The 26,451-nt window shown below is 40.3% G+C and overlaps 1 protein-coding gene across 1 annotated transcript; it reads right to left on the reverse strand.

The window, feature by feature from the left end:
* Positions 1–1,550: 1,550 nt before the first annotated feature.
* Positions 1,551–24,934, reverse strand: RAB12 (RAB12, member RAS oncogene family). The gene is made up of 6 exons (XM_084282657.1): positions 24,661–24,934; positions 13,384–13,444; positions 5,915–6,053; positions 5,280–5,369; positions 4,210–4,314; positions 1,551–3,667 (listed from the first exon to the last, which is right to left on the reverse strand). The coding sequence occupies exons 1-6, from the start codon at positions 24,917–24,919 to the stop codon at positions 3,554–3,556; spliced, it is 768 nt and encodes a 255-aa protein (XP_084138783.1). The 5' UTR covers positions 24,920–24,934; the 3' UTR covers positions 1,551–3,553.
* Positions 24,935–26,451: the final 1,517 nt, after the last annotated feature.

Genomic DNA, 26,451 nt, shown 5'->3' on the forward strand with positions numbered 1-26,451 from the left:
AGAAATTCTTCACATACTCAGACCTACTTCATTCCCATTCTTGCTTAAATCTAGCACTTCAAGTAGTGATCAGTTGGCAGCATCACTTTCACAAATGATAACAACAAAAAGGCAAACCAATTATGGCAAAGCCTTCACTGCCAAAAACTCCTGCCCCTTCAGCAGAGTGACATAAATTAAGCATTTGACATAAATGAAGGAATGTCGAAGTCTCCAGCAATGGCACAAACGTGCAGTCCTAAATTTGCTTTAAAAAGTCACCATACCCTGGCTTTTAACTCCCAGTCCTTTCTTTTTCTGCCTTCTCTTCCTCTTTCTTTAGAGGCTGCAAACGCTGAAATCAGTTGTGTATCTCTGTTCTGAAGAGGCAAAAGATCTGGTGAACGGGAGAAGCAACCATCACTGCTCATGCAGCACACAGCATGACAGTACATGTACTCAGAAAATAGCCATGACACCTATCGAGTAAATCAAGATGTGCTAGTGAGCCAACAGTTTTCATTTTTTTCTGTGTTGTGACTCACTGCTGCACAAAAGAAAAGTTTCCAGCCCTTCTACTTTTCTTCTATTCATCTATAAAGAAATGACCTGGTAACTCAGCCCACTGGTTGAATGCCCATTATAGGCAGATCTAAAACTCTTCAGAAACATGCAAATACCACACAGATAGAGATGAATTTCATTTTTGGTAGAAGACAATGCTAATTGGACGTACCACTCAAGTTGTGCCATTTCAATCACTTTCTGGATTAAATCCTAACCGCACTGAAATCAGTGGCAAAACACCCTTACATGGCCATGATCCACCTACCATTTTTTCATGAAAATCAAGAAACCAGTGCTACTTTGGAGCAGATGTTACTGTCCTACTTCAGACAATTCTTTGATTTCTGATCACTATGCTAGATTATCAAGAGACACTGCTGTGAATTTTTGTCAGCATGAAGAAACTGCCAGGGACAAGTGTAGTGGTAAAGCATGTTGGGCTCAGTGTTAGAAGAAAACCATTTCCACAAACACCCAGAAGCACAGAAATGGATTACTCCAAACCATGGCTCCTGAAGAACCATGATCTGCTAGCACAAGCTAGAACAGATTTACAACTGCAGCTAGTTCTCCCCTTTTCTTCCTCCTTTGATCTCTCAATGGTTGTGCAGGCCATTCTAGCAATCCATCATTAAAGATCTACAAGGGTTGGGCTGACAGATGAACTTCTGTATGAGGAAATGGACAGCAATAATATTTTCCCCCCCACCCATCCTTCCACGCCACACTGCAAACGCTTGCTAGGATGTAAATTAACTTTATCTTGTGTAAAAGTTGTAGAGATCAAATTAGGAGACAAAACCCACTTCAGGATTGTATCATAATGGATGTGAAGCAAACAAGTTTCCTGAACTTTTTATGATTTCCAATGAATCACATACACACACTCTTAGATAAATAGGTGTCTCAAACGCAATTATTTTTCATTTTTGATACAAGAGACTGGGATCCCAATTTACCTACATACAAACAGAACATGATTACAAGAAGAAAGTTTATCTAAGTCAGATTTCTTAATTTTTATTAAATCCAAAAACCGCAGGAAAAAAAAATCACAAGTTTCTAAGTACATATAAAAACAAATCAGCTAAAATAGAATGGTTGTCAAATTAAAACTCAGTTTCCATAAATTTTCCTTCCCTGCTATTGCCCATAGTATCATCAGAAATCCTACAAGTGCTTTAGAAATTGATTTCATCTTATCAATATGATAGTAAACCATAAGTTTACTATGTAAAAAAGCAAACTGTTTAGGCACAAGGTGGCAGAAGACATAAGCACAAATATCAACCATGCTTCCTTAATCTGTAAGTATAAATCAAAATGTGCTAAAGACCTGCATGGTATTGTATTCAGAATGTCAGAGCTCACTCAGTAAAATAAGGGATCAAAAAATTTATTATTACTTTTTAAAATGCTTTTTACAGTTCTGTGTGTCTTTTTTCCTTCCACAAAACACAGAGAAGCTGCTTCAGGCAGTGGTATAGCTTACTGTTCAGTGCCAGTGTTTTGGCTAGAGGAGTGGCAAAGGTGACAAAATGGTTCCAGCACCAGAGAATGAGAAGTAGAGAAGCTGTAGTGTGAAAAAGACTGGTTAATATTTGTGTTGCCAGTGTAATCAATAGCTTTGCAACCGCCTGCTAAGATGGCATGACAAGCAGTCACATGCTACTTGAAGATATCGGCTGGGCTAGGTCATCCCAAGACAGCAAGTATCATGGTGAACAACTAATGCTTGCTGCTCTTTTAACTAGACCTAAAGGAACTGTCAAACGAAGTTAAATAGTACAGAAATTAAAACAAGAGTCGTTCCACATTCTAGATTTTACCTTTTACCCATAACTTGATACTTGCCATTCTAATAACAGGTGCAGTTCCACTGTCATTCATAAATACAAAATTTTATTTGCACTTCATTAGTTTAGAAAGACCACAATGTTTTTCAATACCACAACATTCAGGACACACCAAGTTATTCAAATATGTAACTACTGATTTACCACAGCTAAACTAAACAGTGCATTTTAATAAAAGATATACCAAAGATATAATTCACAAATTCATTATCAGACAAAAACCTAACACAGTATTTGCTTGATGGGAATATTTTCCACCATTAGGAAAGAAAATCATTTCACCTTAGTTTCCCCTCCCCCAACCCTACAGATGTCCAGACAAATACACACATATGTTCCTTAACACAGGAAAATGCATTACCTTAGTATTTTTTTTTTATTTAAAGAATTTGTCTAGGACAGCAGCATTGCTTTTTATACCTTCTTTTAGAGCTTGAATATATCTCAATTCTTTTATTTAAACTTATTGATTCTTGCAATTAAGTTTATGCTTATGCAGAAAATTATATATGCAATTTGAGAGTGCAATCTTAGATCTGCACCAGATGTGATGTCTTAGTACACAAAGAAAGGGTTCAGCATTAAACAAAATAAATAAGGCTGCCAAAAATTAAACTTAGCTTTCAATAAATCCAGTCAGCAGAGGATGCTACAGCCAAAAACGTTTTCACTACATTAAAATGAAACATAATGCTGATTATGGAAGCTTTGTACATAAAGTCCTCTGTTTTAAAAAAATTTGTCTTTAAAATAGTTAGCAAAGCACCATATACTTATCTTCATACCAGAAGAGCTTCTGCCTGCCTGTTTATAATAACAAGAACTATTACAACATTTATGTCAAGAATAGGTATAGATTTAACTTCTCCTCCTCCTCAACTGGAAGTGTGGTAAATCCCAACCAACTGTACAGTATTTATAACACCGGGGCAATGAATGAAACATCATTGTGAGGGAGAGGGGTAATAATTAAATGTTATATAGCTGAATCCTACACAGGATTGCATATTTGCATATTTACAAGTTAGTGTGTAGCTCTGACTCGAATAACAAAGTGCAACAAGAAACTGCCAAATGATTGTAGTGCAGAGTACTATAGACACTTTCTTTACCCTCCCACTCCTATTTTTCACTCTGTACGGAGCAACAAGTCAACAGCAACGGACATGTGGCCTTGGAGGAGGCAGTTCTGGTGGGATTTCTGGCTCTGGTTGCAGGGACAGGATACTGTTGGACAACTCATTTCTTATAACATCCAGTGGCATCTTAAAGAAAAGAAAAAATCACCTGTAAACAATCATCTGTACAGAACTCAGCGGGATGAGATAGTTTAAAGAGCGTAGCCAGCCAAAGCCTTCACTTAAGGATTTTTGGTTCTTATTAATTAGTGAACTACATTAGAGCAAATTGTGTTAACAATTCCTTTCAGAAAGAAGTTGCAGGACCCTGTCAAAATAAAGTCACTTTTGTAAAAAAAAAAAAAAAAAAAAAAAAAAAAAAAGACAAATTACAACAGAACTGCCTGCACATGAAAGCAGGCAAATGTACAGTCAGACACTGATATAAGTGAAGTTATAGGAAGTAGGAAGTGCAGCAAACAGCAGCAAATGTTAACCAAATTCAACATCAGTATTTATTAAGTGAAACATACAGCAGAGTCTGCAAACTACATCATGCCCACTACACATTAGCCTCGCCTGACAGTGTGCACTTACCCTGTGTCCTCCCAACAAATACAATCAGTGATTCAGTATTTAAACTCTGACCCATTTATGTGGTCACAGAGACTACCACTTCAGTATTTTACCTTTTTCAGAATGTCATCAACAAGTTTTAGAAATATTTCATCCACATTAAAATTATCCTTGGCACTTGCTTCACAGAACCGCATCCCAGTTATTTGCTGTGCAAACTGATGGAAGAGAAAATAAGGTAACTACACAAACAGCAACTATACATTCCTTATAAAGCCTTTAAAAAGTTTTCTTGAAATCTGACTGGACTTAAATTCAATTAATAATCTTGAATCTCTAAGGTATAGCAAATATTGCCAGATATAGCTAATTTTCACTTAGAATTGGTTTAAGGAAGAGTGTGTTACACTTTTCCAGACTTAAATCTGAGAAAGTCATGTCTTCAGCTGACACGGATTACCGCAGATTGCCAAAGAGTAATAGCTTCTGAGAAGTTTCATTCTCAACCTTATTATTAAATGCACAAAAGGGGAGTACAGACGTACTCAATCAGCCTTGACTCCCTAACAAAATTCTTAACTTTCCAATGTATGATGGGTAGCTGAAGGAAAATGCGTATGTCCATAAAACAGTGCCTTGATCAAGATGGTGCTATATGTATCATGATATAACATACTCTCTTTTCAGTTTTCTTACCGCTTTGGGAGTTGGAAGAGATCAAAAAAACATGGAAGCAAAGATGAGCTAAGTAATCAAGTAGGACTCTTGCCTATCCTAAAATAGTACTGAAAAGCAAATCCCTGGAAGAAGACAAAGATGTTCTGAATGGGCATATTGCTACTTAAAGCATACATCTTTACTACATCCTTTATCAGAGTCTATTTGCCAAAGACAGGTATCCCCTACACTACTGTGTACTGGCCCAACAACCAGATTTGTAGGATTTTTATTTTTTTTTTCCTTAAACAGCAAAGCCATACTGCTCCAATAAGAAAGAAGGTAATTGCACGTTGTATATAAAGTAGTAAATACCATATGGCTTTTGACAGAACATCACCACTCTCACTCAGTATGTTCCTTAGACCCAACAGTCTGAGCAAGAACAGCCATGGACTCTCAGCAGGAATATCACAGCAGTTTTGGTTCTAGCTGTAACTCAGAAATTGTTTATACTTGTTCTTACCTTTTCTCCCTGCTGTCGAGAAATCTCTCGATCAACTTCACAGTCCAGTTTATTTCCAACTAATAGAAGCTCCGCATCTTCTGACGCATACTGCAAGTAAAACATTTTAGTTAACTAGACCTATAAATGTAAGACTTTGTAATGCCAATGCAATATTAACAACAAAAAGGGCAATTCCTTTACTAAATAAGGACACATTCTACACAGTCTGTTATGTCAAAGTACTTCCCAAACATTATTTCAAGAATTTTCATCTTCAACTTTTAAATACCGATTTTAAAACATTACTTGAGAAATGGTTGTTCCAGTTTGTCTGAGTGAACGTAGTGACTTATTTCACAGACCAAAATAAAACATTTATTCATTCTCCAGCGCATAGGCAAATGCATAACGTCTCAGATCTCCAATGGCAATTCTAACTAGGACAATTCCAGTCCAAGGATGCAGGGACTGACAACCATTTTACAACAAAACACGTGATTATTAAATTCCTCCTAAAAGAATCTAACATAAATTAGCAGTTGTTAGTTTAATAATCCTACACATACACTGTTAAAAGTCTTACAGAGTTCCTTTGAGAAAAGGCTTCTCAAAACAAACAAAAAAAAAAAAGAAAAAAAATACATAGAGCCTACCTTATCAATCATTTTCATCCATTTTGGTAAATCATCAAATGTTTCCTTCTTGGTGATATCATACACCAAAATAATTCCCTTGGCACTTCTGTAATAAGCTGAGGTAATGCTGTTGAATCTCTCCTGACCTGCTGTGTCCCTAAGAAGCAGCAGCAAACATTGGCACAAACATTTCACTGATTTGCAAAGTACACAATAACTTTGTTTCTATTTTAATAAAAACACCCCTCCCACTCATTACACACTATATTGAAGATCTCCTTCTATATGTGTGAATTTCAGGCAAAAAAATGGAGCAGTACTTTCAATCACAAAAAGTTTTCACATCGTAACTACTTATTCCATACTAACTTCACCAAGAAAGGCCACCAAACAGTTCTACATGCATCTGAAAATGAAGCTGTCCAATGGAATGAAGCTGTTTTTGTGGGTTTTGTTGCTGTTATTTTTTAATAACCCTGAAAAAATGAAAAAAGAAATGGAAACATGCTTATCAAACTAACAGCTGGACATCCAACTATAAAATGAGCAAGGCATTGATCATTATGATTTGAGCTTTCACGGTCTTGTTGGATCAACCACTGCAATTCAGCCGTGGTTCTAAGACTAATGCAGAGGCTACCGGCAGAAGTGAATGAAAGAAGCAAGCAGCCACACGGCGTGGCTTCTGAAAGCGGATTACTGGCTTTCACACTTCGACCTACTCATCTGAAGTGTCCGAATAGCACTTCCAGTCCTCATTTTCATCATTATAGGCATTTCTATCAGGTTGCACTTTACACAGGAGACTATTTTCCATCAATGACAGCGCTTTGCTTGTACTAGCTATAGTTTATATTCCAAAGTAGGTGATACAAACATATTTTTTACTGAACACCATTATGGAAGATTTTTGGCAGATATACTAAAAAAAAAAAAAAAAAAAAAAAAAAAGCTTGCATGTACTGTAAGTCTTAAAATGTGACTGCTATCATGAGTGGAAAGTAAGTTATACAGTGCTACAAAGTGATCAAGTATTCGGTGCTTGAGTTCAGCCCCCAGAATTAATGGGTAATTTTGAAATTTTACTGTAGGAGTAAGTTAAAAGATGGCTGAAATTCAGAGCGGATAGGAGAAAAGTTCGGAGGGAACTCTACTCAACAGCCACATTTTAGACAAAAGGAGGATGAATTTGGGAATGAGATTAACAATGGAGAGCTGAAAACACTTGTTACAAAAAAAAAAAAAAAAAAAAAAAGTTATGTTCACAAAATACCACACTGATTGTCCTGAAGAATTCTTTTAAGGTTTATGCACAACAAGCAGTAGAATGAACTACCACAAACCTATCTTGCTCTTCACAAAACCTTTAAGGATCTTAGATAAGCAGCTTTAAAAATGAAGCACTTGACTTTCTTCTGAAATTGCCACAAGTGTGCTTGATAGCAATGAAACTTTGCTAGCAATTTCACAAAGTAAACACTGTCTACTAGAAAGAGGTTTGAAACGTCTGCCTCACAGCCTGTGGAAAAATATTGACTAATACTTCACTGCAAGTCAACATCATCGTGATGTGGAGCTTGGGGTAGGGAGGCTGAAGAGAACAAATTCCTATTGCATCCAGTTTTGTTTTATTTTTAGTCATATACCACTCTCCACTCAAAATGTAAGAATTACATTCAAACAAACCTTTGGGACTGTACAGAAATTGAAAACAGGTAGCCTGTTTCAAAAAGGCCAAGCTCCTAGCATGTCAGAGCAGTTTTAGATGGTTAATCGTTTGCTTTCTTATTGCTAATGAAGCATTTTCATTAAAGCAATACAAGTTCTGGCAGCTGAGGTCACACCGATAAGTATTACTCAAAACAAGTAATTTGCTTTTTCTCTTCCCTTCTTTGCTATGGTGAGAGTTGTTTTTGACAGGCCCTTTGGAGGGTCCTTCCATGAAGGATTTGAGAACCCTATTACGAACCGTTGATTTTCCTCATATGGATAATTTTGCTCCAGTATTTATGCACAGACTTGTCAGAATTAGGATCTCGTGGAGCAGCCTCTGCCAGCTTCTGCTCACCCAACCTACTGACCAGGTGTGGTAGGGATGGGATCCCTCCAACTCCATCGCTCTGCACAGACATAACCAGCTGGCAGGTGGCAGGGCATTCCCCGTGGGGAAGAAGGGATGCATCAAGCCTGGTTGTGGCCAGATTAATGAAAAAAGTTGCCTCTTTTGCTGGCCAGTCTTCCCCTCTTCCGTGTGCCCTTTTCAGAGCAAAGAAATAGAAGAGCTGTTTCAGAGGGGCCTGGCTGGGCCTGCAGGCCCACATCGAGGACTTTAAGCAATTCCATCAGAGAGGGGCTGCTTCTGAAGTACCAAGGCACTCATTCATACATAAGAAAAACACAGGGGGAAAATAAATACACTAATGCTCAGCTACCCTGTCTGAAGAGACTAATCAACACGTTAGATAAGCTGAGGTGTAAGCAATGAAGTCACCTACACAATGCCCCTCCACCTGTCTCCAGCCCCACGTTCCCCCAGCCTGCTGAGTGCTTTATCTCCAAGTCTATCTGGTGTTATCAGCCTCTCCTCACCCCACAACCTCAGGTGCTTGAAATGTTTATAGCATTCCCCGGCAGCTGCTCCTCTCTGTCGCCATACCCTCAGGCAAGCCCTGCCCTCCTCGAACTATCCCACACTTTGCAGTCTGGCTTGCTGGCTAAATGAGAGGCTGTGGCTGGTTCAAAAAGCCACAGACAGCCTGGCGGCCCACTGCATGTGTTAAATGGCCAGATGGCCACTAATTGTCACCTGCCAGTCGTACTGAGCATAGCTGACTTTCCTTGCCTTGCTCTAGCAGTCGTAGATGTCCACACACTTCACGTAACCAACGCGTTGACCGCTGCATCAAATTTAAGTGAAGCCCCCCCCAGCAGGTTTCTCACTGTAAGCATGATCTTACAACCCTTGTTTCCTTCAAAAACTGGAAGAAAATAAGCTGAATTTGCAGTCTCTAACATTACCGTAACACTGTATTAGAGAAAATTGGAAAATTATCTCTGGAATAAGCAGTAATCAACAGCGGGCAGCTAATTTTGAATGCAACCCCAAGCTGGCTGAGTAAACTGCAGAGGGAGCATCAAGTTGATCTTACACGTGGAAGCTTTTGTCTTCTACCAGGTGCCATGGTCCTTTTCTTTTAAAAGGAAAAATATGCAGTAAATTCTTCCAGCACTGAGTAAAAAAATAAGTCCAAAAGCAGAGCTGATGTTAAAAGCATATCTACCTTAAATGCCTTTCCTTCATGTGCTGTGCTGGAGAAATTAAGTTTGTTATACTGTTCTCATCAATATACTTCACTCCCACAGCCAGAGCATTTTAGTAAGGATAGCTACTAAAGAACCAATAGAAAGCTGCAAGAAAAAACAAGAATTATGTAACTGCACTGACTGACAGTATGCAACTTCACGAATTTCGTGAATGACACTAGGCGCTGCTAGTTCCTTTCTTCTCTGTAAGGATCAACAGAAAAGAATCACTCAGTCCAACGTCATTAAACACAAGTCCAAACAATAAGTTACAACAACTTGATCAATGATTTGGCATCACTGAGAAAATATACCAGCTGAGTCTTTTTTTTTTTTTTTCCTAATACTAAAACCAGTTTCCTTTTATTGATTTTTCAAGGACTTGTTTTAATGGAAAAAACACTGATATTTCCAAATCGTACTCACAAACACACAACACATGACTCCTTGACCAACTACAAACTGTAATTTAAAAAAAAAAAAAAAAATCCTCGCTTGTTTTTCTGCTTCAGTAACAGAAACTAGACATCACTCCAAAAATGCAAACAAATGTTACACCAAACAAAAGCAAATTAAAAAAAACAAACACACGAAGCCCATTTTCAAGTGTTGACTTGCTGCATTCTCATTACTTCAGACTGCACAGAACACAATACAAATACAGCTGATCTTCATTAAGATACTTTTGGATAATTTTTGTTTTACATAAATGTTTGCTATCTAGAATAGTTGCTTGAAAGACAGACTCAAAACTGTCCTTGGCTCGGAAGTTAGATTCATTTTTTAATGAGTGGTGGTGTGAAGTAGTGATAGAGGGGGATGTATTTTTAAACAGAAGTTAAAAAATAACACTTTCTCGTGCTTTGTGCATTTATGGAACTTGAAGGCAACATTTTAAGAATGTTTTATGCCCTTTTGGAGGTTAATTCTACCTGTCATGCTGAGCTTTTCCTTCCCATAAATTAATATATATAGATAGATTTACAATCTTTCATTGTATGGAATAATTTATTTCAGAGGTACTAAACAGCAGGAACTGCATTCTGTTACGTTTCAGGACAGATGATCTTTTCCTCAGAAATTTTCCAGGAGGATAATTGCCCATTAGGAAGGCCTGAGCTGGCAGAATCAGAACTCTTTATGAGAACGCAGCAGCCCAAACTACCTTCAGAAGCAAATTGGACAGTTTTCTTGCCAAATCAGTAAATTTGTAGAGCTACCAGAGAGCTCCCCTGGCAGACTGGCAGGACGTAGCACAGCGGCACGGCACCGCCGCTTCCAGCAGCCAGGTGCCTTCAGACAGGTAGCCAGGGCTGGCTAATTCTTGCTTTAGGCAAGTGCCCAGATGGCTCAGGGGACAGGGCATGTTCTGATCCCCTGCTGTCCCTCCTGAGCAGCCCCTGGCACACCATGCTTCAAAGCGTCAAGGTGTGCTTCCTACATTTCCTCCAGTTTTCAAGCTCTGAAAAAGCTCAGCTGCTCAGAGTCACTTCCCAACTCAGCCAATAGCTCCAGTTACTTTACCCACAGGCTGACTGCACCACACGCTGCTTCTCAGGGAACACGAACTCCTTTCGGCCCAGAACTGCAGCACAGAAGCAGAACTATTGCACCTGCTGCTCCTGGCAGCCCAAGGGGCGCTGCTGCCCTTCAGATGGAACAGAGAAGGTGGATGCTACGTAACATCTTCAGTGCTGCTCTCCTATTTTATATCCTAATGAGTAGCAGGTTGTTTTCTGACTGAAAGGCAGAAATAGGGGAAGAGGTACTGTAGTTAGGAGTGATTGGATAGCAACAAATAAGCTAGAGGCAAGTGCAGAAGCCTCCGTGATCCTCAAGTGCAGCAGTATCCACTTGGAAAGGAACATGGGAGATCAATTTGTATGCTGCTGTACTAACAGCAAGCAGGTGAAAGCTGCTTTCAGATGGGTGTCTTGCACACCTAGTTGACTGATACATTCACAGTTCTCTGCTGTTTTTTCCCTAACTTTAAGTGGCAGAGGTCTGTTGAGAGCACTGCTGGCAGGGCAGTCAGTGAAGAGACAGGTCGAGTGACCACTGAAAAAGGCGGTACTGAAATACCAAAATTAAACCAAAAATAAAACAAACAAAAATCCCAACCTGTTCCTATTTGATTTTTGAAGTAGAATTATCACAACTAAAAAAAAATAAACAAACTTGGATGCTTCAAAATGCAACCGTAGTCATTTTTAGAAAACAGATGTGCAAAAAATTTACAAATCATTTGTTTACTGAAAACACATGTTTCTGTAGCAGTTACTGCGATCTTTGTATGTAAGGACCGCCAGGAAATATGAGGCAACCTTGCCTTTGTGTAGGTGTGAAAGGAGACTGCATTAACCATGCAAACTCAAGTCTGTGTTTCTAAATTTCAAATGCTTGACTACGTAAATTGTTTTCTTCTTTTAATCTAACAACTGAAAGTATAAAAAGAGTTAATAAATAGGCCCAGCAACATACACAACATACTTCAGGACAAATTAGCAAAAGGAGGGGTTATCTAATTGCTTTTCAAAAAATTTACTAGTATGCTATGACAGTTTTAAGGGTTAGCTGTAAGAAGAGCATTTTAACAGCAACTGTTGGAGAGAAAGTGACACGTGGGAGCAGGAAGTTGTACACATGGATATTAAAGTACTTTAAAATATTTCCTCTTTACAACGTGTTTTGTTCACCATTTTAGCAGGGCTTTGCACAGGAATACTGGTCACGTTTTAGCAAGCTATCAATTTTTAGTTTTAACTTTCCTGTATCCTACTAGCACATTCTCAATATGTGGAAAATAATGGTTTAAACATCTCTTTTCCAACAAAGCTTCTCTTCTATAAAGTGTTTATTCGACATGAAGGAATCAATTGACCAAGTTTGCACATTTCACGGCAGAATTTCACATTAGGCACACGGTAGCATCTCCATATCAAAATTCTTTGTTACCTCCGTCAGCTTCAGCAGACCCTGGCTAACAATTGCTGGCTCAACTGCCAGCCTTGTGGTCACAGGTTTCCAAACAGGGACAGGTGATGGATGGAGACATGCCAGTAACATTCAAGTGTTAGGTGACTGATGACACCAAAGATGATGCAGCAGTTAACTCAGAGGGAAGCAAGACAGACACATGGTGTGACAAACAGAGTTGATGGTGACCTGCCAAGAGGAGTTAGTAAGCTCAGTTCACTGCATCCATGTAGTTAAGAGTGAGAAACCACCAGAATATCCCCAAAGTGCATTGAAGAATTATTTAGAGCTTTTTCCCCCTCTATAGATTGTTAGCAGCTTTAACAGCTTAACTACAATGCCAATTATGCACCAAGCACTATTAATAAACAAAGCTAAGCCTCTACATAGTAGCATATAAGATTAATGTATATTAACATAGCTGGTTTATTCTCTCGTAACAATGCTTATGTTCGCACTACTATGCGAAACAAAGGAGCTCTTAAGCTCAAAAATTCCTAAGTAATGTAAATTGTTTTAATCTTTGGCATGGGGAATTGTTATGAGGAAACACGTAGCCTACTCCAGAAAAGAAAAGCTGAGCTCAGACATTGAGCTTTCTGCAGTAGGACATCAGTTCTAGTTAATGGGTACGGTCTTAGTTGTATGGAATCATTCTACTTCCCAGTGCTGTTCATAGTGGGTATAATTTACTTAGCCTTGAATGCCCTTCTCTTTCAGTTATTTAATATAGCATCAAAGAAACAGCACTGCCGACACCAAGTTTTATAAAAACAGTTTAGGAAATATTTTACGGTTGCTTTATAATTGCTTTTATAACAAACGTCAGTTTTGAATGGTCCAGAATTAAAAACAAAAAAACCACCTTTCTCTAGCATCTATTTAACATGGTTCCTTTTGTTTGTAGAACTCCTACTTTTTGTGCAGACAATTTCACACTTTTAGAAAACAGGGCTCGAGACCTCTGTGATGCACGAGCATTTCAGTAGTTACACTCATGTCCTATTTCTAATTTTATCTGTCTCCTCCTTTATCCTCACAAAAATCTAAGAGCTATTTGGTTTTGCTTAAGTCTTATGGGAACAGAGGAGAGGAGCAAAAGGGCAAGAGCTAAACCAGCTTATAACAGTTAATAGTATTAGACAAGCATATTGATTCATGCTATAACATAAAAATTAATACATACTGCTGGTTGCACATTTACTTACCAGATTTGTAATCTAATTTTCTTTCCTCTTAGCTCTACTGTTTTGATTTTAAAATCAACACCTATAAATAAAATACAGTAAACAGAAAAGTAGGAATAAGAAGCAAAAGTAACGAGGGTGTAATTATTATTATTATTATTATTGGATTTTTTTTTAATATCAAATTTAAACAGTCTGAGCAAGCAGAAGGGTTTGCAACACTATGGGGCACCTCAGGAACATCAAGGGGATTTGACAACCGCTGTACGGTCTGTGTGCCACCCAATTTGGCAGCACCACAACATAAACCTTCCACTTTGTGCAGCACTCCCAGCAGCAGGTAAACCCAACGTAAGAGTAAAGCAACAGGTTGTTCCTCCCTTATCCACCCTGCCTGCCAAGGACAAGCCTGCTCTGCCTTCAGCTGGCACAGACGCCTTGGAGCACGAAGCAAACCCCATCCCTCCGCACCAGTTTTGCTGCCTGTGACGTGGAACAACACACATCCCTCCCCAAGCTGGATGCTTAACATCTGTGAAGTGCTACAGCACAAGTGCTGGAACTGTGGTTGGTTTATGCAGTTTGTTAGCACCATCATTCTTAATTCCTGCAAATATTTAGAGACAAACTGCTTAGATTTAGAGCGACTTTTAGAATTCCTTCTATACCTGCGTGGTGCTTTCATCCACCATATCAAAACTCCAGGCACATTTTGAATGCATGCTAAATATAAGAGATACAATCATGAAGACTTTGTTATACGGAAAGATTTTAAATCCAAAAAATGCTGGCAATCAACACATAAGACACACTATGGTCAAACAATACCTAGACACAAAAGAATACCACCTCTCCCACAAAAATATTTCAGGGTACAGACGTCCTAGATTATAACTGTATTTGTGAACTGTTTGCCTGATCATCTTAGTATACATTTGTATAGATTTTCACCTCAGTTCTTCCTGAGGAACACCATCCCTTCTAACAGAGCTAAATCAGAAAGGAGGGAAATAAAAGGACAAGAGGACATGGTTCAGACTGGTACACTTAAACTCACACAGAAGTGCAGAAGCATACTGTGTTGGAAACACTTTTCTCTCTCACATACAAGAGTATACCAAGCATAAGGATGACAGCAAATAGGAAGAAAAGATTTTTATTTCCTCCAACAAAAAAAATACAATTTTTCCTAATGCCTGTCCCTGTTAAAAGCTAAGTGTCCCTACTGATATTGCTAGAATCAAGACCAGACTATCATTTCTACAGAAGGAATTGAATTTGGCCCTCATTTAAGCCTTACAAAAGTCCCAAAAAACTTAGTTACAAAGAAAAAAAAACAACAAACATTTTACATCCTGAAAACCAGTTAGACATTGTTGACTTGGTGTTTATCTCTAAGTGCTTTTACAGTTGTGTCTGTAAAGCTGTTGGCATGAGATAAGTCAATCAGATAATAATTTCACAGCAATTAACTTGTTTTGAAAAATGAGTTACATTTTACGAATGGAAATAAAAAGATAGCTTTGACTCTACTTTTCATTTATAAAACAGGCTGTCACTATTTAGCTAGACTAAATATGTGAAAAAAAATCACTGATCTTCATTCTCCTAAACAGAGATTCCTCCAAACAGCTTGCAGTTGTGCACTACACAGTGATAAACGTGTTGGTTATCACCACGACAGTTATTCTACTCCATGTCCTTAAAATTGCCTAGCACAGTTATTCACCAGTTCTTAGGGTTGCTCAGGACATGTGATATTTACGCTCCACTTCCCAAAATGTACCCCATTCATACTCCTGTGGGGTTCTTGGGGAATACAAGAACCAAAGAAATAACCTGATTTGTCTACAATTTTAACACCAATTTGCAAGCATTCGCATGCAAACTGAGAAAAAGTATCACAATAATTAAAGTTTCAGAACATTCATGAATCCTAACTTTAAGAAATATTGGCTGGCACTTTTGAAAAAACACCATCTCTGTTAGAGTAAACGTTGCTGTGTTAGTGTAAATGTTAACTATTTCTATTACTAAATGCCTTTTCTCTACATACTTTCATTAAAACTATAAAACGCAGTTGTCTGAATGGTCACAACTTTGTCTAGTACAAGACAGATGATTTATTTGCAGAGGAGGTAATCAGCATTAACTGAACTTGCTTCAGACCTCTCCCTTCCTCCAGGAAGCTGGAATACAGCCGCCTCAACATCTCACCTCAAATTCCACTGCCACTATCTCATACAGCATGCCACGCAATCTGCCGCTCATCTGAGACCTCTGATTCAAATAAAATACAAATTAAAAAAAAATATATATAAAATAATATAAATAATAATAAATAAATAATATAAAATAATAAATACATAATAATAAATAAATAAATAAATAAACAAATATAAAAAATAAATCAAGCAGAGAAGTGCCTACAGCTGAAAAAGACTGTTTCAGAAGAACACTCTTGAGATACTATTTATTATTTCAAAGGCAGGTCCTCCTATCAGTCATTTTAAGAGTCAAATCATGAAAAAATTCTTTGCTATTAAAGCTTGCAACAGACAAAACAAACTAGCAGGTTTCACAGAAGAACAAACTTCTCTGAAGCTGAATCATTTAACACTTATATCAGACAGCTTGCCAGCGCTACGCAAAAGTTGCTCAACTGATTTTTATAATTAGTAATGCTCAGCAAGCATCAACACAATGCCAAAGCTTCCCGTCTGCCAACACTGAAGGAAAAGTCTGGCAGCTTTCCTCTTGCAAATGAAGAAATAAATTCCTAAGCCTGTCAGTCTTCGGTACGGTGTTTCACCATACACCTGCCAAAGGTACCGCTTTGAGTTTACAAGCAAACTCGTAATTTAATTAAAATAATACACGCACTTGTCTTCCACTTGGACTTCAAACATCGTGAGAAAAAGTTCAATGGATCAAATAAGTTAGCTTGACTAAAGTCCATGAATATAACTAAACGTAAGGCTTTGCTATCCATATAACTTCTCCAATTACTAAAAACCGGAGGAAAAACTGTTAACAGTCAGTCCCAGGAAGTCAATCAGGAAACCCATGCTTTTTTTTTTTATTGCTTTATTTTTAAAGAAGTGCTTTGTAACGCTCCAGTACTGATGGCAATGATATTTGATAAATTCTTTAAAATCCCTGCTTCCAAGAGCGCCTAATGTACAGTTGTCCCCAGTTACATACAGCTCAGGAAAGCCCAGGGATCGATGATCACTGCTGGCAACAGCACCAAATCTGAAAAAAAAGCATTTTACAAGGGCACAGGATTTTAAAGGGCTCTCTTTACCTTTCTCTGTAGCTTATTAGTGGTATTTTGAACATTTCATACAGAGCACAGTGCTTTTGTGGTGAAAGCACGTGAACTTTGGATTAAAAGCATGCTTCATACAAATATGAGCACCTACTAAAACACGCACTCAGCTGAAGCAATGCTTTTTCCAGGAAAAGTAAAGGGCTACTAGACCACAAGGCAAAGAGAGAGGGGTTATTTGCTTATTAATTTATTGAGTCTATCAAACACACAGCTAGGCAAACTGTCTGCACTCCCTTCCAAAATAAACAGCCTGAAAAGAAAGAACAGGCACTCAAAATAGAAGCGCCCTAATGAAGTTCTAGATAAGGGCAAGTCGGTGACAATGACGAATCTCGCCACTGCCCCAAACTTGAGACTGTTCCAGACTGAAAAAAATCCACTAAAAATTTAGCCCGGAACAGATTTTAACATTTCTTGCCCCAAACAGGAATGAAAAGTTCCCTACCAAAACATAACTGAAACACACACAACTGTGTCTAGTTTCTCCCTTTAAACCTAAAGCTTTCTGTCCAGAAATAAAACAGGTAGCAAAGAAACTTCTCACAATGCATTCTGCATTTAAGTTTTAAATAATTTAATTTTTCTGGGCCTAAGTGGCAGAAAAAGGAAGTGGAAATGTTTTTGCTTAATGCACACGGTGACCTTCAGAGGCCAAGATTTCCTGATCACACAGTTCAAGCAGGAGCTGGGAAAGCAGATGGAAATGGAGCACACAGCCCCCCTTCAGCTAAAATCAATTCCAACAGAGGACATTTTCAGAGACCCATCAGCTATGTGCATCAGAGCCAGTGACAAATAATCAGAGCAGATTTGAAGAAACCCAATCTGTTTCAAAAGTCAGAGTTTGTGTCCTGAACCACCCGAAGCAAGAGAACTCAAAGACTGGGTCGGTTTGTTTGCTTTGGGCATCTGACAGCATTGCACAGAGACGTTTTCCTGCTTCCCTACAACCCGTGGCTGAGGTCATGGGGCTTCCCGAGGTCAGAACCATCCCTGTCACCAGCCTGCACGGTGTCTGCTACAATCCAGCCCTGCTCTGTGACTAAGGACTAATCACAACGCAGCTCTCGTACCTACAGCCTCCGGGAACTGCTGAAGCCAAAGAAAAGACGCTCGGTGGCTTTGGTGCTCATTTCTGGGGGAGGAGGAGGGACAAGAACAAGGCACGCGGGAGTGGAGAAGGTTGCTAAAATTGTTTTGGAAAAAAAAAAAATAAACCATCATATTTAATTTCAATTGAAGCTGGAAGACAGGCAGGGAAATTTTGAGAACCACCGAAGTGGAAGTACCCCTTTCAAACTGCACATTATGAAAGCAAAGATCACAAAGAGATGAGGGAGCACGAAGCGTTAGTCACCTGTGAGCCAGCCTGGGGATTGCTTTAGAGGCAGGTGAAGCACGCCGTCCCTCTGTAAAGCTCTGCAGGGTAACTCTAGAGCCATTAACACGCGGAAACCTGAGACTGCTCGCCTAAAATAAAAGCCGACACGGACCTCGGCTGGCAACTGAACTACAGACTGAAACGAATCAGACACAACAACACGCAAAAAAGTAATATATGGGCAGTGACTACATGTTAAAGTACAATTATAATGGGTTTGTAGTAATGTGACAGGGATTTTTGAATGCCAAATATACTGTTTATGGACATCTCAGGTGCTCGGTACTTCCAAATTCAATGAAATCGGAGGAAGTCATTTCTTTATAATTTTACTGTCTGTGAAAATGTAAAGTCCTTTAGAAAGTGTAAACTTTTTACACTATTTACAGTGCTAACTTCAAAGCACAGACCTAAATTTTGATAAACAGAACGCAGTAAAGGGGAAAATGGAACAAATAAGATTTTCTGGGCTTTCCTGAAAACAAAATATTACAAAGCTCCTGATTACAGAACGGAAAAACATCGTGAGCTACTGGTCTACAGCTACCCGACCTTGAAAGGACAATCAAATGCGAAAGAAAAATTAATAACCAGGACTCCAGATTTTTAAAAAGGCTGAATCTATTCCATCATGGGACTGGATTTTGGTGTGGGTACCGAGTTTTCCGTTCCTTAGATGCCAGGAGAAATAAATTGCAAAAGTGTTTGCTATAGGCTGTGAAACAGTTGCAGTCCTAATAAACGGGAACATCCATCCTCTCCCTCATTTAAGGACAGCCCAGGGAAGAAGTGTCTCAGACACGTCAGGGTTTCTGTGATGAAAGGCACCCTACAGAGAGAGCCTCTTCCATTTCATGGGTCGGCTGAAAACACGAGCACGCTGCAAAGTGCGCGTGCCGTTTCACCAGAGGAACATGTGAGTTCACAACTTCCAGAAAGAAATACGCAAGTCCATAACAGAATCACATGCCCACCCCTTTTTTTTTTTTTTTTTTTTTGTTCCTTTTGCTCCTGACACTCTCAGCTGTTCACAGCCCAGACTGAGTTTGACAGCTGCATTCCACTCGCCTTCCAAACCACGCTCCACAGGCGACACCGCTCAAGTGGGCTCTTCGTTTTTTCTCTTCTTTTACTTGCATATTCTCACATAAGCACTGACACAGGACCACAGGACATGTGGAGAGCTCTGCGGTGTCGATGTAACCCAGTAGCTGAACGTTTCTATCAGTCTAGAGCAGCAACTGGTTTACAAATGACCAAATCAACTGCAAATTTACTCCTTGGTAATTCAAAAAACAAAAATAAAAATAGAAAAAACCTCTCCCCAATACCCTGCTCCTGAACCCTGATAATTTATACCACCTTGCTGCTACATTTTCCTGTTTTAAAATACAGTTTTGAGCCCCTTCCGAGGGCTCAAATGGCTACGCATGGAAAATAATTGCTGACTCCACCAGATGCTGTGAAACACGCTTAGCTGACACGTACACAATTACTTGCTAGCTTCTTTCAGTTGTGGTCTCCAGCGTCGATTACAAGTGGCAGTGCTACTCCTGAAAGGTGGAAGGCAGCTTCCAGGGAGCACAGGCTTCTGTTCAGAGATGCATTTCCTAAACCCACGGTTACAGAGCCGAAAACAAACAGTGCGAGTTACTACACGCTCCCCGATTATCTCAAGGTTTTGTGTAAGGATAAATTGTTTTTTGTACGAGTTTCCAGCCTCCCCACTCTCTGCTATTTGTAGTTTGTCGAGTAACTGCAGCACAACACTAATGAGGTATTTGTTAGTTTTGTTTATGCTAACCTACGCTAGCCAAAAAGCCCGTATATAAGAACAGATATACATTAATATCCCAGAAAAAAATAAAGATAAGGGTTAATTCTCACATAAATATTTAAGATCATTGATCAGAACCTTCTTCCTTTTCTTTTGTACAACAACAAAGATCTATCAGAATGAGTACAGAGCTGATGTGGGGTATAAAGCCAATACAAGGCTATTGCTACTTTATCACAACGTGGTAAAGCAAAAGACGTCTATTTCTACCCTTTCTTCCCTCTCTCCACCGCAGTTAAGTTTTCAGTGTCACCTTCTGGGAGGTAAAAATCTTCAAAGAAAAATTAAAACGAGTTACACTTGTCAGAAAGAACTCACAGACACATACAAGTGTAGCAAAAAAATGTACACAACAATGCTATTCTTCTAGTTAATGCAGGAGGTTTTTCCAAGGATCATCTGTAGGTTGTTCTTCATCTCAGATTACAGGAAATTATTAAACTTGCTTTCCAAACATAGGTTTTATCATGATTTACTGAAAGATTACATTTCAAGGTAATAGGACATGCAATGCTTACATTGCATGTGAGTGGAAAATATTGACAAGTAAAAAATTAAGGATCAACTTAAAGGGCAGTTCTGAAGAAATGAACACTTGATATTAAAATAAGGCCATTCAATTAAGTGAATATAATTAATATTATATGAAAAACTTACGGGAATGAAAACTACACATGAATGTTGTTACTCCACCTTTTAAAGGCTAAAAACCAATGAAGGAGGTTGAATTAACAACAGACAACCTATATATATATATATATATATACACACACGCATTTGTGTACCTATGTACTGATCTATCATGCCTATGTATTAAAAACAGAAGATGCCTTGCTTAAGGTTACTCTGACAGAAGTTTAAGCTGAAGTTTTCACCATTGTTGTTGCTTATTTGTGGAAGTCAGGCATTTTGCTTGTGTATTTTAAAAAGAAACAATAGGAAAGAGACTGCTTGGATAAAAAAAAAAATGCTACGGAGCTCTGTAAACCTGATGAGCCCCCAATGCACACACCAACAGACTGTTTCACACTAACATTAAAGCAAAGTGGAACAGGGTCAAAAAGAAATTTTTGTGAAGTCACAGCACATTTGCTTCAAGTGGTACTGTGGTGTCCCATGAATAGCCTGCCAGGGCACCTGAACTCTTACATTTTCGAAGGCAAGGCTTCTTTCCTGGGATGCTTTCATGACCGAGAAGAACTGAAGGGTAAGACTAAGCCTCAGAAACTTTACATACTTGGCCAGCTTGGAAAAGATGAGCAGAGGAGCTTGATCCTGCTTGATCTGGAGAAGCAGGAGAGTCAGCCGCCTGAGAAGTGAGTCAGTGCAGGGCCTCCGGTTTGGGTGAGCAGGAACCTCAGGTTCTGAGATTAAAACCAGAATTTTGCCTGTGGCAAAACAGGTTGGAGAGGAAATAATACTGAGCACAGGAGCTCTGTAGATCGTTCGTGGAAGAAAAAATAGCATGGAGATTGATAGCGAGTGAAGACTTAGATACAGATAGGGCAGACAGCCGTGAGGGTTAAAGGGCACACAGAGGCCTTTGGAAAATAAAAGGACTCTTTATTATAGTAATCGTAATAACATCACTACAGAGATCTAAGTTAGGATGTATTTCTTTGGGGATAAAACATACTTTTGGGAAAATAAGGAAGGAGGGAAAGAAGCAAAGGCAAAGACTCCTCCTTCACCACCCATCTTCAGACCTCCTCACAACCATGCCAGTATCTGTCCACTGACTCTGGAAAGATGACCCTTTTTTATGCCTAATTTGGCAAATTTGGTTTTCTTTGTCAAGAGTCTGAAAAACCTCCAAGTGATAGTCCTGGATCTTTCTCCTTTGTGAAAAAGGCAGGCGCATGGAGGTCAGATAAAGCCTCATAAATGGGGAATGATTTTTATTGTAAAATAAAGTGTGTATATGTGTGTATATATATACATATATATAGTTGACAAAATTAATATAATGCCAGTATTACCTTTAAATAAGCATTCTTCCACCATGGAAAAGAAGTTCCCTTAACTACTTTGGATTTAATGCTGGCATGAACCCAGCAATTTTACATCACTGTAGATAAGCTGTAACACTTCTAAAGAAAAGTTCTCCGCCCAAAGAAATAATAAGTTATAACCTAATAATAAGAACAAATATTCAAGCCTGGCATGTAAAATTGTAAACAGTGGCCTCTATTTCTCATTTGACAACAGTGTGCAAAAGTCAGTAAATATTTGAGCACAGTGAGTATTCGCAGTGCTATGTAAATAGCAGATTAAGTAGACACAATATTCTATGCAACTTAATGCCCAAAATAAATACATCAAAAGAATTTTAGATCAACAGCACTTCGTGTGCCGTTATGAATAATGTGCCAAAATCTGCCAAGCTATTTTTGAACACTTTCAAAGAACTTCAGTGTTTTGAGATGAGACAGAAGACACTGATATGTTTTTATTGCAGAAGTTTCTTTACCAATCTGGCAAATTTAGCCCTTGCAAATTAACATTAAAGTACTGAATCTTTTTTAATCTAATCCACACCTCCCCATTCATGCAGAAACACCCAAATTTTCCAATTACCTGGCATTATTATCCTAAGCAGTACTTAGAGACAAAAGTCAGCCAGGTACTTCTAATAAGCTTTGGACAAGGAAAGTTTTTGGACATCACTGTCAGAGAAGACCTCTGAGTAGCCTGCACATTTCCATGCAAGAGGTTAAGGTGTTAAATATTATTCTACTTAGCCTATAATTCCACAGGTTTAGGGAAAAAAAACAAACAAACATAAAAAGTAAGGTAGAGACCACTAATATCAAGGTAAGGGAGTTAATATGTATTTTAGGATTCTGTTTAAAATATGTCTTCAATCAAATAGGTAGATACAGCATATTTTAACTTCTTTTATCACATGGTCTTTTCAAATTTAATCTCGAGGTATATTCTGTTTACATAACTTCCCCTGAAATGAGATCAGTCATGCTGTTTTCAATAATATTTCAAAACATATTCTACACTTCTTGAAAAGCACTGCAGTAAGTAGTTACAGAGGAAGAGTTTTATGATTTCAACTGCGTATCAAAAATCTGACCTCAGATCATTTCTGAGTGTGGGTTATTTTCCATCCAGCTAACATGTAAACAGCGGAGGTTACTTTTTCTTACTCTACGGTGCAAAACAGCGGGGTGCGAGCTTCCAGTCACGGCTGAGAAAAGCTTGTTCATTTAGCAGTTGAAGGATCTGGGGGAATCTCAACAGCTCTCAACTTTAAGTCAGAGGACCTTGCAAGAATGCCATTACTGTCAAGTCTTTCTTACATGTGTTTTGGCACAAGCTGATTTCCCTATGCTGCTTTATGTTGGCACACTTTGTACATCAAACATTACGTAATCTTCTGTCTAGCGGCATACCACCATTTATTTCCTGTTTTTTTTTTTTTGTAAAATAAGGAAGCTTCTCTGCCTCAATCACTGTCTCAGTTATCTAGCAAATCAGTTTTGCTTTCAAGGCACCAGACTGGAAGTCTGGACCGGGGTCTAGGGCACGTCCTCTCACTTCTCAAGGAAACTAACACGAGGTAACAGAGAGCGGTCCGGCCCCAAAAGAGCACTGAATGTAGGTCAGCCCAACGGAGAAGCACACGAGTTCAACACAATACATAAACCTGGAGAATTTATAAAGAATACAGTCCACTGTCTAGTTCTTCCCTAGCTCACCATATGCTTAACTAAACCAGCCCGTCTACAGAAGCACCCAGCGTTTCTTCATGACAACGCATCGCTTCAGGATTGCGTCTCTGACGTGCTGTCACTTCTTTCTAACTTCTGAAAAGTTAAGTTACCTGCTTAAATACGTCAACACTAACAGGCTGCTAAGGAGAGGAGCCACGGCTCCATCAGATTTGGATTTTTAAAGGACCTAGGAAAGAATAAGAACAAAAGAACTGACAGAAGGCACATTAAAATGAAAATAAGGGTAACTGTATTATTCTGTCACAGGAAGATCATCTTGAAAAGTAACAATTTAGCTTCTAAAAGGCGATACACTCGCTTTCCATCAGACGCTATACCTTTCCCTACACGTCAAGCTGCAATTAAGCTCCGCACAGGTACTTTACAGTGACACAGCCTTAACAACCACCTCGCTGCAGCGCTCGGGAGCTCGGTCCCAAGAGCTGGTCTCTAATAACGCCGTCTCCCTGGCTTGCTTTCCGCCCTTTACACACTCAGGCATTAGGACAGGAGGTATTACGCTCCCTCAAAGGCTGGCACCGGTGACTAAACCACGTGCAGGACGCCGCTCTGCAACACTGGGAAATCGCCTTCTGGTTTGCTGCAAGGGGGCAAAACACGCAGTGTGCTCGAGAGGTGCTCTTCCAGAAACAAACCGTCAGCTCTTCCTCTTATCAAATATTGACCTGAGGTAACCTGGAACAGCATTCGGAGTCCCACCAGCTAGGTGTTGGTGTTGCACGCCTCCCCACCCCTGAAACTCTCCCGTTTCCCTACACACAACCCCACAGCCACCTGTTCCACCAACCACCCCTCGTTTCTCTTCCTTCAAACCCTGCTTTTTGCTAGCACCAGCGACGCAGGACACCACCCACCTCCCCCAAACCCGTCAGGACACCGAGGACCCCCAACACCTTTCCAACCAAGGGCTTGTAGGGCAAGCAGAAACCCCCCCCACGGGGGTGCCCCACCACCCCCAAACCCACCCCGGGGACATCGGGGCAGGGCAGCGCAGCCTTACCCACGGTGGACTTGCAGGCCTCGCAGAAGGTGTCGTCGGTGAAGCGCTCCATCAGGCTGGTCTTGCCCACCCCCCGGGAGCCGATGATGATCACCTGCAGCTTGAAGTCGGCGGGGCGCGGCGGCTGCTTCCTGCGCCGAGCCTGCCCCCCGGACAGCGCCGGAGACCCCCCCGCCGAGCCCGCCCCGAGCTCCAGCCCGCCGCCGCCGCCGCCCCCCGCCGCCGCCCTGCGCTGCGGCAGCCCCGAGCCCGGCTCCATCAGCGCCGCATGCGGCGCCGCCACCCCGCCGCCCCCCGCCCGGACCCTGCCCAGCCCAGCCCCGGCTCGCCCACAAGCCGCCGCCGCCGCCGCCCGGCCCGAGGGGAGCGGCGCCGGCAACGGGAACGGGAACGGGAACGGGAATGGGAATGGGAACGGAACAACTCCGTGGCGCCGGGCACGGCCCGGCCATGCAGCGCCCTCTACAGCGCCGGAGCCGCGGCCCCGAGCCGCAGTGGCGGCTCCGCCCCGCAGCGCGGCCCGGCCTGGGGTTGTCGCCCTCGGGCTGTGGTGGGGTCTGGAGCAGCCCCCTCCATGCTCAGCCAGGCCCCGGAGTGAACCCCAAGTTCTGTAAACACGAACCTCCGACAGCACGCACTAGGTCGCCTGCCTCAAATACTACTTCCAAACAAAGTTAATAAAGAGTTTGTGTCGGGAGAAGTAATGCCATAAGCAGCGTAACACATCGTAACAAGTGCTTGCTGCCCATACCTCTGAGGGAATTTCGCCTCTAACTCTTCAGAGTTAGGTGTTTCAGGAGCTGGGTTTTTCAGAGCTGCCCCCTACAAAGGTACAGGCCTGCATTTTGGGGCTCTGGGGAATTCAGCTTTACCTGGCCTACAGATGGGTGCCGTGCTCCCCTGGACGTCACAGTTACGAGCATCCAGAGCTAGTGGGTATTTGGGAAGATTCAGTCCCATTTTCTAGCTTTTCACAATTATAAAACTACACAATTCCAGAAGGGGATATCAAAGCGGGATTTGATACACGTAAGGAACCATTGCTTTACAGGAGTGACTTTCTTAAGAGCTAGTTTTCTCGAAGAAACAAGACAGCTTGACAATGAGGCCATACTGTCAAGAACAAAGAGACCAAGAACAATTTTGACATAATTTAACATAATTTTCACCAATTTACACGACTAGAAATACTGGCACTTCTACAAGCAAATAAGGACTAAAACTTTAAAAAACAAGAACAACAACAACAAAAAAACAGTTAACAAATCAATCCCAGCACTTCTTGTGTGTTACTCTCTTCCCACCATCTTCTTATTGATCATCTCCCCTGCTATGATTAGGTAGTTAAAGGGGCAAACCATCACTGAGAGTGAAATAATCTAGCAAGCAGAGCATCATTACAGACTATATCCTATCCTATCCTATCCTATCCTATCCTATCCTATCCTATCCTATCCTATCCTATCCTATCCTATCCTACCTCTTAGTTCCTTCCTCTAGAATTATAACTTTCTCCAAAATCAGACATTTACTCTGGCACATCTCTAACTCTGATAGATTCTCGGGATTGCTCAGATTTCCCTAAATTGTGCAGATCACTAGGTACTGTGTAGTCTGTTTCCATACATCCATTATCAGTCATTAGAGTAGCCCCAATTCCACGTATTATTTTATGTCCTACTAACTCACATTCAAACAAGGTAATTCAAACAAATCCAGGATGACCGCTCCATTTCTATACCTGCACGTAGTCAGCAACATCAGTGCTTGTTTTCAGTCCCTCAGTGGATG

The sequence above is a fragment of the Netta rufina genome (assembly GCF_964035555.1).
Source record: "Netta rufina genome assembly, chromosome: 2".
NCBI classification, from domain to species: Eukaryota; Metazoa; Chordata; class Aves; order Anseriformes; family Anatidae; genus Netta; species Netta rufina.

Bases quoted from the DNA above. Each gene is read 5' to 3' on its own strand.
- RAB12 (XM_084282657.1), bottom strand. From the start codon at position 24,919: ATGGAGCCGGGCTCGGGGCTGCCGCAGCGCAGGGCGGCGGCGGGGGGC. The intron at 13,445-24,660 runs GTAAGGCTGCGC...TTTTATTTATAG, and splicing joins GGCCTGCAAGTCCACCGTGG to GTGTTGATTTTAAAATCAAA. The intron at 6,054-13,383 runs GTAAGTAAATGT...GCTGCTTCTTAG, and splicing joins AAAATTAGATTACAAATCTG to GGACACAGCAGGTCAGGAGA.